Below are 11,734 nucleotides of genomic sequence, written 5' to 3'. Positions count from 1 at the left end.
GAAGACCAAAAAGGACATTATGGAGATATCAGGCCAAACAAAATTACTAAAGCTTAGATTTTTAACTTTGTGGAGTCATATGATTTATGTAACCAGCCGCACTTAATCACATCAAGGAGATAAGGTTTTGTTGTTATTCTTGTATTACTTACAATTAATTATTTTAACTACTTTTATTTGTTTTTTTTTTTCATATTTAAGATCAGGAACAATACATTCTAATAAATTTTAATTAGTAAAGAAAGTATGTTTTGAAAAATATATCAGAGACTAACTCCTTGGAGTAGTAATACTTATCGCTGCGTCTCGAATCCGCAATGAGCAGCAGCCACCAACACTACCTCCATAAGCATCCCCTTCCAACTCTCACCACTCGCCTCTCGCGCGTGTCATCCACGCGTCACTCTCTCCACTTTCTCCCTCCAAACCCGCCATGTCCTCCGCCGCTCTCCGATCATCACCACCCACTCCGGTCACCGAACTCAGCGATGAGTCCAACGCAAATCTCTCTTCTCTCACGACGGCCACATCTCCATCTGCGGCTTCGGCTCTCTCCTCTCCGGTAACTAATTTTTTTTTATCCACAAATATTAGTTGGTTTGAATGTTAATTTTGTTAGTAGAGGGATGGAACTGGACCTTTTCCTCTTCTGTTCTCGTTTAATCATTCAACTCATCTTATATCTCCTCGAATAACTAACTTAACTACCACCTTCACTTTCCCCACTATTCCTCATAATCGATGTAAAGGTAACGGATTCTTGGTTCCTTAACTAGTTGTATTGAGGAAGAGTATTGTAACACTTTCCCTCAAAAATACTCTATTTTTAGTTCCTTAACTGTTGCCCTAATAAGAACACTTCTTAGCATTTTCTGAAGTATAAAATCACCAAATTTCATCTAGAAGATTTCCAGTTGGCTATTGTTTTCTTGGTCAAATGGTCGTCACTGTCAGATGCAGAATACAGAATCATATAATCAACTGACAGCAATTTTCTTCCTAGTGGTAGTGGCATTTCCAATTGTGTGAATTGGATTTCTTCTTCACATAGTTCACAAATTCATGGGCAACATTGTTCCTCTTTCTAGCTTATGTCTACTTTTCCTCTTTTAAATGTTTCCACATATTCCTTCTCAATTTGATTTCAATGTGGGAAACAACAGAGGTTCTCAGTTTTGTGGAAACCAAATAGTACCAGCTTCAGCTACTGCCTAATTCCCAGTAAATTAACAGAATTAGTGAAATTTTTACTGCTATGAATATGTCTATGTAAAGTGATGGCAGATGGGATAAATGGCTTGATTCTTCAAATATATAAACAATACATTCTTTAATAATACAGTCACGATATTTATTCTTCCGATATCAAGCCTAAGAACAGCATCAACACAACTGACCTAATCATGTGTGTAAAAGAATTGTATATTGCATGTGTGTAAGTTAATATCAACTCATGACTAGGGGTGAGAATAGGTCAGGGTGGCCTACAGAAGCCTACGACCTAGTCTAAACTGGCCTATTTAATTATAAGGTTAGGCTAAGTTTTTTTAAAAACCTATTAAATTAAATTGACCAGGCTTAGGCTTATTAAAAAGCCTTATAAGCCAGCCTATATATATATATATATATATATATATATATATATATATATATATATATATATTATTTTTTGGGTACCAATATATAATATTATTTTTTGGATACAATCAATTTTTTTTAAAATTATCAGACTTTGATTACACATAACTCCATAACTTTTATTCCAATAATCAAGGACTTTAATTACAATTTAAGAGTGAGTCATGTGCCCTTTTATATTATTCATTAATTTTGATTGACTTTCCTTTTTTAACTTTCCTATTACGTTTCTACTCCATAAAATATTAAATATTTAATGTGAAGAGGCTTTTAAAAAGGCTATCAGGTCAGGTCAGACTTTTAAAAAGTCAGGCCGAGTCAAAATAAAATTCTTTGATAGGCTATAAATCAGGTTTAAGCCTCAAAGATTCGTCGTAGGCTAGATTCAGATCTTTCAAAGTTTGGTCTGACCTATTCTCACCCCTACTCATGGCACACCATTAGTTAGTCACGTGTCCAATAACGAACATTAGTTTATTCTGGAGCAATATAGGACTGGAAGCAGTGAAAATGGGAGGAAAAGGTAGGGACTAAAATGTTATTCAAGTCATTTATAAATTGCTTTTATATTAATATAGATATATTGACAAATTGCTTTCCCATAATGATCATATTAATCCTTAATCTCTTGAAAATTGATTGAAAAGGCAAAATCGTTATCAAATTTTAATAAAAATGTTATATTCAAGTAAAGATGATGCTCCTCAAAAAGAAAAAATAAATAAAGATAACGAGATCCCTTCATTGTCCAATGAAGAAAAAAGTGCATCAAGTATTTTGATGATAAGAGATTGTCAAGCTTTTGAGCCTTTAATACGAAGGTGACTACATAATTCGTGTATCAGTAATCAGTATAAACTATATGGATATTCGTAAATTTCGAATATTCGAGAATCATAGTCAAACAATAATCACTCGTCGTATTCAGATCTCTCGCATTTATCAGCTCTATGCTCAAGGCCTGATAGAAGAATTCACAAGGAATATAAACGAGCTTTACGATTAATAAATATATTAATCTCTCAAATTTAGTAATGCACAAACTGCTACAGGGCAAACGTAAGTTGTTGCTGATTTATGTTAACTCATGAATTACATAAATGTATCTTAATTGCAACACCCAACCCCTAGTGATTTAGGAGTGTTGATTGCATATGAACCATTCATGAACAGCGCAATTAAATTAATGTAGTACTAATACTAATTGACTCTAAAAAGAGAAAATGTGTTAGAAAAAAAATGCATTTCCCGTTGATTTGAAATGAAGTACCTTGTAGTACACCTTGTAATCTTAACCTTTTTAAATCAACAGTAAATACATCATTACTTTCTCATTCTATACATTTACCTACCTTAAAAGAATCAAATCCGTACAATCAAAATTTTTTACAACAGAGGGAAAAAGAAGAGAACTGAAATCTGTATTCACTAACAATTCTGCAATTGCTAATTCGTTTTCTGTTAATCCAAAACATTACAGCTGCCTTCTTTCTCTAGTTCTCGGATTAATAGTTCCATCATCTTCTTATACATTGGCATGTAATGATCATTGATCATGGTTCTTGAAAGTCTGAGTTTGCTGTACAGCTCTCTAGGTGTTTCATATAAGCCGACATGTTCTTCTAAAGGGTCATCAGGATTTGAATTTGACTCATCCGACAAAGGTACGGAGACAATGTGCATGATCCTGCCAGGGGGATAAAATCGATGGCTGTCCAAGTTGTCTGATGTTGTGATTGAACTGCAACTGCATTCTGCAGCAGCATCAACCAGTTGATTCTCTTCTTCTGTGATCTCTTTTGCTGCTGCAGCCTCTTCTTGAGCATCAATGTTCATAGTATTATCCTGTCTCTGAAGCTCCTTCTCCAGTTCATACCATAACTGGCCTTCTGTGAAGTCGTCAACGGCAGACGCAGTAATGTCTTCATTAGCAGGAATGAGTTGTTCCTCTTCATCAGTGTCATCATGGCCAGATCCTCCACTTGAGGAAGTACTTTCGTCCTTAAGCATAGGTTCTCTTACTACCTCTTCAGTCATGTGAGAATCAGTGCTTCTCTCGGATATTAGAGAGGTTTCAGTTAAGTCCTCAGTTTTAGAGTTTACTGATGGACCCACATTTCGACGCCGGGCACTCATGCAAGACCATGATGACAATGATGAGCGAGTTCTGACAACAGCTTCAGCAACACTTTGTGCACGCTTCATCACAACCTGCAAGTATAAAATGGGATCTCCATCAGATTAAGGACGCATTATTATATATGAGAAATCCTGAACAAAATGAACATCTAGTCATATAAGTGTCAAGGTCAACAGATACAACAAAACATCCCTTCATGTTAAGCACAGATAATAACTACAACTTAGACAATTTCTGATCAACTCCTAACTGAAAACTACATCCCAAAGAGCACTATGTACTTACTGCATACTGTGAAATAATGTCAATTGGAGATCAAAGAGCTTGAAGTTACCTGAGTGCCACTGGTTACTGGCCACAGAATAGCACCAGCACCAGCTACCCTAGCTTTTGCACTAGATATAGATGGTAAGCGAGACCCAAGTGCAGTTGCAGAGCGGTAAACAACATTCAGGACCTTTGTATGTTCAACCTGATCCCGTAGATCATTCAACCAAGAGGATGCAGTGACCTGATAGAAACCAACTTAAGTAAGAAGAACAAGATCACATCACAAACTGTCTATCACTCTATTGCAACTCCAATGTGGTCCATTTTCCCTCTTATTTAATTAATTTTTACGTAAGTTTTCTAAATTATTGGTCTGATTAACAAAGAAAAAAGACACTTTAGATTAAAACTAGTCTAACAGTAATGGCTCCACGAATTATGTAATGAACATCAATGTTTGTCAAAACCATCTGAAGTCCTAGCATCAATGTTTGTCAAAACCATCTGAAGTCCTAGCATCAATGTTTGTCAAAACCATCTGAAGTCCTAGCTAGCGCACCTCAGAACGGAGATCATCAATAGATGAAGTTGAGAATGTTGGCACCAAGTCAGAACCATTGATGATGGTAGTGATAAAGTGTTTTCCTGATTCTGCTAACTCCCATGTCATGCAAGCAGCTGCAAAAGAAACAATTATGATACAAAAAATTAGCAATGTTTGTATGATAAGGCTGGAAAGGATCCCATTTTAAAGAAAATTCAATGTCATAAAGCAAATTGTGCAAGAAAAATAATCAAACCATCAAGGACAACAATCACAGTAAACAAGAATTTCAAAACAAATAAATATATCATTAAATTTTGCATTTTTCACTCATCTCTCCTTTAGTGTTAAAAGTAACTAGACACTATTTAAATTTTACATTATAGGCAAAAATAGGCATCCAGCCATGCTTCAATTGAGTGCTAAAACTATAACAGAAAATCATTACTTTTGCCATCAAACAAATACCAAGGTACAAGCTACATTGATATAGTACATCCTTGACAATAATAATATGCTGAAGTAGAGTAATTGGAAATCTCATATCACCACCAAGAAAGTTCAGTGAACTTGCATGCACATTCACACAATCCATCCAAGACAATGAGATGGAGTTATAAAAATGCAAAAACTAATAAATAATTGAATTCATTAAGTAGTAAAACTACATGCCTGGGGCAAATGTGACGCACGTGCTTGAAGAGAACTCTTTCTGCTCTCTAAGAATATATGTTAACAGTGCAGCAGTACCACCACCAAGTGAGTGCCCAACAATCTACAGAAAGATAAAATAGGATAACTGTTTAGTAAACATACTTATACAGGCATGTATGCAACAGTCACAAGATAGAATAAAATTTGAAATACAATTTTAAAATGAAGAAATAAATTATGAAAAAGGGAATCTAGAGTGCTAAGGCATGATGTAAGAAACAAAGAAATGAAAGAGAACTTGTGATACTAGAATATGTCAATTACTGGTGAGTTATCAACTCAGTAGACATTGATGTAATGATACAGTTTCCCAAATAAAATAATAGAGCAATACCTTGACTTTGAAGTGTGGACATTCACCAAGAGCCTTAAGTAGGGTAGGAGTGCAGAGCTTTGCAATCCAACGAGCTGCAGCAACCATACCGCAGTGTGCATATCCTAAAACCAAGTTGCTTATCCCACCATCATTTAACACTGAATGGTGGAAGGGGACAACAGCACCAGTTGCAGCTGTCAGTGTGTCTTTTATGCTATGAGTACCCCGGATCAATAGAAGTAAACATTTTGACTGTGTATCACGTATAATGGTAAATGCAGGCTTCAGAAGCTGCAAAAAAATATCATGCCATAGAATCAAATTGAGGAAAAAATAGAAAAGCGTGTGGAAATTCTTCAGAAGATGAAAGTAAGATAGGAAAAAAAAGAGAGAGAGAGAGAAAAGTAGCAGATGCATACTTTTCCATGACTAAGTAGAACAAAGAACATATTTTGTAAAAGACTACCATAGGAGATAGAGTCATAAATAGTTTTGGAATTAAAACAAAAGTCCAAACCTGTGTATGTGTGCATGCACATTGTAGTAACCAATTACCATCATCTCATACTAACATAAACAATCATACCTACCTCACTTTTCTATTTTTCGCATTCCTTCCTTCAAGAGCATTTTTCATCAAGTCATAGAATCCTCAAATGGTGATAAAATAAAATGAACAACCCAAATTATAATCTTATAGGGAATTTATAACATCTCAGTTTTGTACAACATAAGTCTTCCTTATGGGTTATTTTTTGGTCATTAATAGCAAGCCTCTGATTGCTTGAACAGATTAGTCCATATGCTAAGCCAACATTCCAGACTTCTCTAGATACTGATGGTTCACAACAGGGTAGCTGACAAAAAAATTTAGTTGTGGTAAAGCTATTTGCTATAGGGTAAGATAAAAGTAAAACTGGCAGAATTTAAGGGCAAAAATGTAAGCCTTGCTTTATATACTCATTTTGTCTTAAATCTCTTGTGGATTTAAATCTGTTAAAATACACCTTGTTTTATCTCATTAAAAACTCAGACCCCTTGAGTTATATCAGAGCATACACACTTCCAGTACAAAACATAAGTTTTACATACAAATACAATACTACAAGCGGGAGAGGATTCTCTAATGTGACATGATGAGTGGTGTTAATTTTGTGTCTATCTCTCTCCTTATTAAAACCACAAGGGGTCTCTTAATGTTAACAAAAATATAGAATAGAAAAAAAAATAGGAGTCACTTTCAAAATGCCTAATACACCACAGGTAGTACCACAAACTATAGCTCCCCCTTATCTCAAAGAGTCAACAAAGCTTTTCCATATATAACCAAATCTGGGGAGCATGATGAAGTGGGAAAAGTAAGAGCACTTCACGTCACACACAAAAGGACCTGAATAAAAACTTGTGTTTTTGTGGTAATGGTTTTCTTTCAGTATATAAAAATATTCACACAGAGAGGATCAAGACAAATACAATGACCTTTGGATTCGATTCATTGGCATTTTTTTCCTTCTAAACATTGGTGAGAATGATGCCACTATCTCTAAACCCAACTGGTTGGCTGAGTCAGACTCTCAGTGAGAGCGTGTGATTTGTCCTACTTCTCTCCACCACTCACCCCCAAAATATATAAAGTACACAAATAAAAATAAAAAAAGTAAAAGAGCATAGAGAGAAAGAGAGTGAATAAGGACAAAACAATAAGCATACCCCAGCTTTTGGCTTCTGAATGAGCACATCATCAAGGGAAAACCCAGCAGAATCTAAAAACACAGGAAATGGCTTCTTGGAGAAAAGCATACACAAAGTTAAAAGCCTCAACAACTCATAGAGCTCCACAATTATCTCATCCCCTTTGAGCTGCACACAATCACTCCCAGCATACACACTTGCAACAGCTAAATTACCCTGCAAAGTGCAAAACCAAACACACCCATTACTCCAAATGTCACAATCATTCCAAAGCTTGCATCTTTCCACATACCCAGAAACAGAAAAACACTGAATTTCACTAAAAAAAACTTTCAATTTGAATAAGAATTTGAGAAAATTCACCTGCTTGCGCATGAAGTAGTTGATGCCGAAGGCCAAATCGCCGATGGGCCACTTCCCGAGAGTCTCGGAATAAGTGAACCTTAAAGTCTCTGACAGCGTCACGATTGATTCCAGCAGCGTCGCCGGAGCCTGCGCCGGCCGCCGTGAAATCCTTCTCCGGCGAACCGATCTGCTCGATTTCGACACCTCGCCGCCGTGATCCTCGCCTTCGTCCTCCTCCTTCCGCGCCAGCCGCCGGCTCAACACGTAGTAGAGCATCACCGCCGCGCCGGCCGCCGTCGCCATTGTCCCCGCCGCCATGCACCGCCAGAGATCGGCCACGCGCCTCAAGAATCGAAAAAATAACGCGACGAATGAAGAAAACGGGAACGAGTTTTTTGGAGGAGGAAATAATAATGGGGTTTGGAAAAATATGATAAATTTTGGGCTTAAGAAGTGAAATCTGAAACGTAACAGAGAAAAACAGAAAATGGGGTGTTCTTTCTCTTTATGGGGAAGGTTACCCACTTGGAAACACATCATCAGAAACAAGAAGCTGGGTGTTACTGTTTTGACATGATTACCATAATGCCCTTGGTTATTTGGGATATTTGGGGATAATGTAAGGGTAAATTGGGAAGGGTGAGGCATGTATAATGAGTGGGAGAGTGGGCACGTTGGGGATGAAAATGGAATAACAAAAACATAAAGTAGATTACTATTATGGTGACATTTGTTTAATTGGAAAAGACTTTAAAACTGTTGGGTTTTAGATTTTTGTCAAAGTCTATTTTGAAAGAATTAATGCTAGGAAGAATTCGATTTGAAATAATTAACATTAAAAGTTATTTATCTTTAGAATAATATGTTTAAACGGTGGTTAAAAAAACTATTATACTAAAATAAGAAAATAAAATTATTTTTAATTATGAACATGAGTATTTTTTAATAAATACGTGAATTTAATTAATTGTAATATATAATCACTGTAATAAAAAAAAAATATGATTCTAAATTTATTAGAAATTACATTAAGAAAGTGTCAATGTAATGTTAAGGGTAATTTTCATAAAAAAATAAGAAGGTAGAGTGTAATTTGCTCTAGATATGATTTTAAATTTTATTATATAAAAGTCAATAATTTCATTATAGAAATTTTTTACATAATTAATATATTCTAATTGAAATCTTGATTTTTCACCATTAAATCTTAAATATTCACTTTTTTCCAAATCAGATATGTTAACTACAAAATTAATTTTGAAAAAAAAACATTAACTTACCAAAACAGTATGGGGTTATTTTTGTTGTTGAAACACAAGGTTTATTGTGTTGCCCCATTTTTTTCCAACACAAATCATGGGTCTACTTAAAGAGATACAAAAATAAAAAAAAAATTATAATATTTATACATTTAACTCAACAGATTGTTTAAAAATTTTCTTTTAAATTAGTTTTACTTATATATATAAAAAATGTTGTTCTTAGTAAACCAGTTAGAAACTTATAAATTAATCTCGATAACGAAGAAGTAAAAACTTACTTATTTTGATTTATCTTAAATATATTTTTTATTCTTAATAAATACCTGATTTTTATGTTAATTTTTTATTATTTTGTGATGAAATACTAATAAAATAAAACTTTTATTTTTTGTCCTTAATAATTTATTTTAGCTCATAATAAATTAATAAAATAAAAAATTGTTGAGAAACAAAGAAAAAACTCAGATATTTAATAAAGATCAAAATATATTTAAGGCTTTTATTTTTATAAAGTAACATAAATCTTAAGTGTCTAATTAAGAGTGTATTTAATTAATTATTTATGTTAAAATAAATTTCAATCCATGATAATTTATTAACATAACAAAACTTGAATTATAGTAATAATATTTTAGAACGTATAAGTGTAAGACAAAGACCATGACAATGAGGGGTGGGTCCGCGGTTAGGGGCACAGGGGCACAGGGACTCGAGGGATACGGTGCAATAAGATTGGTTGGTGGCTGGATCCAACCCAACATTCACCGCGGGATCCATAGTTGATGTATAATTTTTTTCTGTGGGGTACACTTTGTTCTTTAATGGTGTACTTTCTAGGAAATAAAATATTGGATGCATGCATAGTAGATATATGTTTTGCTGCTTAATGTATGGTATTTTGTCTATCGTGTGGCTATTAGGATAAGATTAAACAAATTAGAAGGTGGAGGTGTCTCATTATTATGTGGTTGGAAATAGTCCCACGGAAAAACCGAGTGCTGTTTTGATGTGTCTGTCGTAAATAATTGATCCACAAACATTTACATGTGTATTGCCATTCCACGTTTAAAAGTGAATTTAATGTCATATTTTTATTTAAAATCTTATATATGATATTTAATTTTTTTTATTAGTATTTGATATAAAACTTCAATTCATACTTGTATTTTAATCATTTTTCTCTCAAGTATGAATTTTGTTTTTTTTTATAAATTTAAAAATAAAATTGTTAGTTGAATTAAATATGATATTCTTTCAACACTATTATCTAAAATTATATATTCACTTTTGTAATAATTAATTTAAAAGTATATATAACATAATTTTTAATGGTTTGACTTACGATGAGATTATATCAAATCTTTAACCCTTCTAAACATGCCCTAATATAATCTAATCAGAAAAATGAGTAACAGGAAAGATGAGTAGTGAGAAACCAACTTGTATCTTATTAAAGTTAAACACATGTCCTAATATAATCTAATCAATGAATCAAACGTTGGAACAAATCATACTATCACCTGTTCATATATCACATCACAATCTCCTGCGTATGAAGAACTAAGAAGAAAGACTACCTATATGATATTATTGACAAATTTGTTAACATCAGAATTCATTTTTAAAGGAATAATTAAGGATCATTTTAATTTGACCCCGGGAAAATATATAATTAGGGAAATCAACTTGAGCATGGCTGAGAGGGAGACATTACCATACCTCCTTAATTGGATTGGTTGGTTGGCTACATCCAATATAAAATCATTCTTGGAGAAATGGAATATGAAGTCCCCACCATTATAGGTAAATGTATGACTATAGTTTTGTGTTAATTCAACCGTTATTTTGGCCAAGGTCTAACTTGTGTTTTCATACTCTTTTCTTTGTACTAGAGCATATGTCTAAAGACAATGCCTTACTAACCTGGATAAAAGGAAAGCTAAGTACGTGCACTGCCACTGTTACTATTGGTGAGGTTCTACCCTTACTAAGAGGATAAAATAGTTTGGTGGTAAAATATACAATTAAGCCTTGGATATAAGGATCACTCCAAGTGCTTTTAATCTGTTCTCCAGTTTCTACAAGCAAAAGGTTTGATAGACAAGAAAGCTAGCTTATTTACACTGTTTATAATTTAGGAGAAGATGCTCATGCAGAAGTTTGTGAAATGTTTTGAGGAGGATGAAACATCTTACCCTATTATAGCTATATTACGCAAGAATAATATTCAAGATAATATGGAGGATGGCAGCCTCCACTTTTTATCAAAAGGTTAACTGATGACTGTTGTGCAATTTTTGTGGACTTCAACCTTGTAGTTTGTGTCCCATTCTAGTGCAGTAGTGCTTATCCTACTATTGTCTAAACCTGGATTATTAATTTTTAATTTGATTGAACAGTTCATTTGGTCTCTTGGAACCTTTAATTTGAAGATATCATCATGGAAATGATGATATTTTTTTATTTTTCATGGAAATGATGATATGTGTGGCCTTAAGTAATTAACTTATGACTCAAAATCCTGGAAATTTGATGTTATTATTTTACTGGAGCTTATTGAGGTAATTGTCTTGTTCAAACTTTGATGCAGATAAGAGTGCTCCTTTGCTTGCTGATATAAACTTTCTGATCAATAATATGATATCTAGTTAATGCTTTAATTTTCAATGCCTCATTTGGTCTTTTTACTCTTTAGTTTTTACAAGCAATATTGATTCATCACCATCCTTGCCTGTTTGTTTCATTCCAAATGTTATGTTTTTATTTTCATGGCAGTGTGTGGATTCATGTTAACATGTTATTAGGAATTACGG

General features: G+C 33.8%; 1 protein-coding gene and 1 long non-coding RNA gene across 2 annotated transcripts; one reads left to right on the top strand and one right to left on the bottom strand.

Moving 5' to 3' along the window:
- The first annotated feature begins 252 nt into the window (after positions 1-252).
- LOC114367796 lies at positions 253-11,324 on the top strand. Its single transcript, XR_003657268.1, has 3 exons — positions 253-562; positions 10,598-10,724; positions 10,814-11,324. It is a non-coding gene; the product is annotated as an uncharacterized LOC114367796 (long non-coding RNA).
- Positions 2,865-8,278, bottom strand: LOC114367795. The gene is made up of 7 exons (XM_028324994.1): positions 7,678-8,278; positions 7,333-7,530; positions 5,641-5,913; positions 5,265-5,367; positions 4,608-4,726; positions 4,113-4,289; positions 2,865-3,849 (listed from the first exon to the last, which is right to left on the bottom strand). The coding sequence occupies exons 1-7, from the start codon at positions 8,197-8,199 to the stop codon at positions 3,100-3,102; spliced, it is 2,142 nt and encodes a 713-aa protein (XP_028180795.1). The 5' UTR covers positions 8,200-8,278; the 3' UTR covers positions 2,865-3,099.
- Positions 11,325-11,734: the final 410 nt, after the last annotated feature.

The sequence above is a fragment of the Glycine soja genome, chromosome 9 (genome assembly GCF_004193775.1).
Source record: "Glycine soja cultivar W05 chromosome 9, ASM419377v2, whole genome shotgun sequence".
Lineage (NCBI taxonomy): Eukaryota > Viridiplantae > Streptophyta > Magnoliopsida > Fabales > Fabaceae > Glycine > Glycine soja.
The sequence above is the reverse complement of the archived record's forward strand: the minus strand, read 5'-3'. Positions and strand labels throughout refer to the sequence as shown.

Bases quoted from the DNA above. Each gene is read 5' to 3' on its own strand.
- LOC114367795 (XM_028324994.1), bottom strand. From the start codon at position 8,199: ATGATGTGTTTCCAAGTGGGTAACCTTCCCCATAAAGAGAAAGAACAC. The intron at 7,531-7,677 runs GTGAATTTTCTC...TGCACTTTGCAG, and splicing joins ACTACTTCATGCGCAAGCAG to GGTAATTTAGCTGTTGCAAG. The intron at 4,727-5,264 runs GCATGTAGTTTT...TTTCTTTTGCAG, and splicing joins GTGCGTCACATTTGCCCCAG to CTGCTTGCATGACATGGGAG.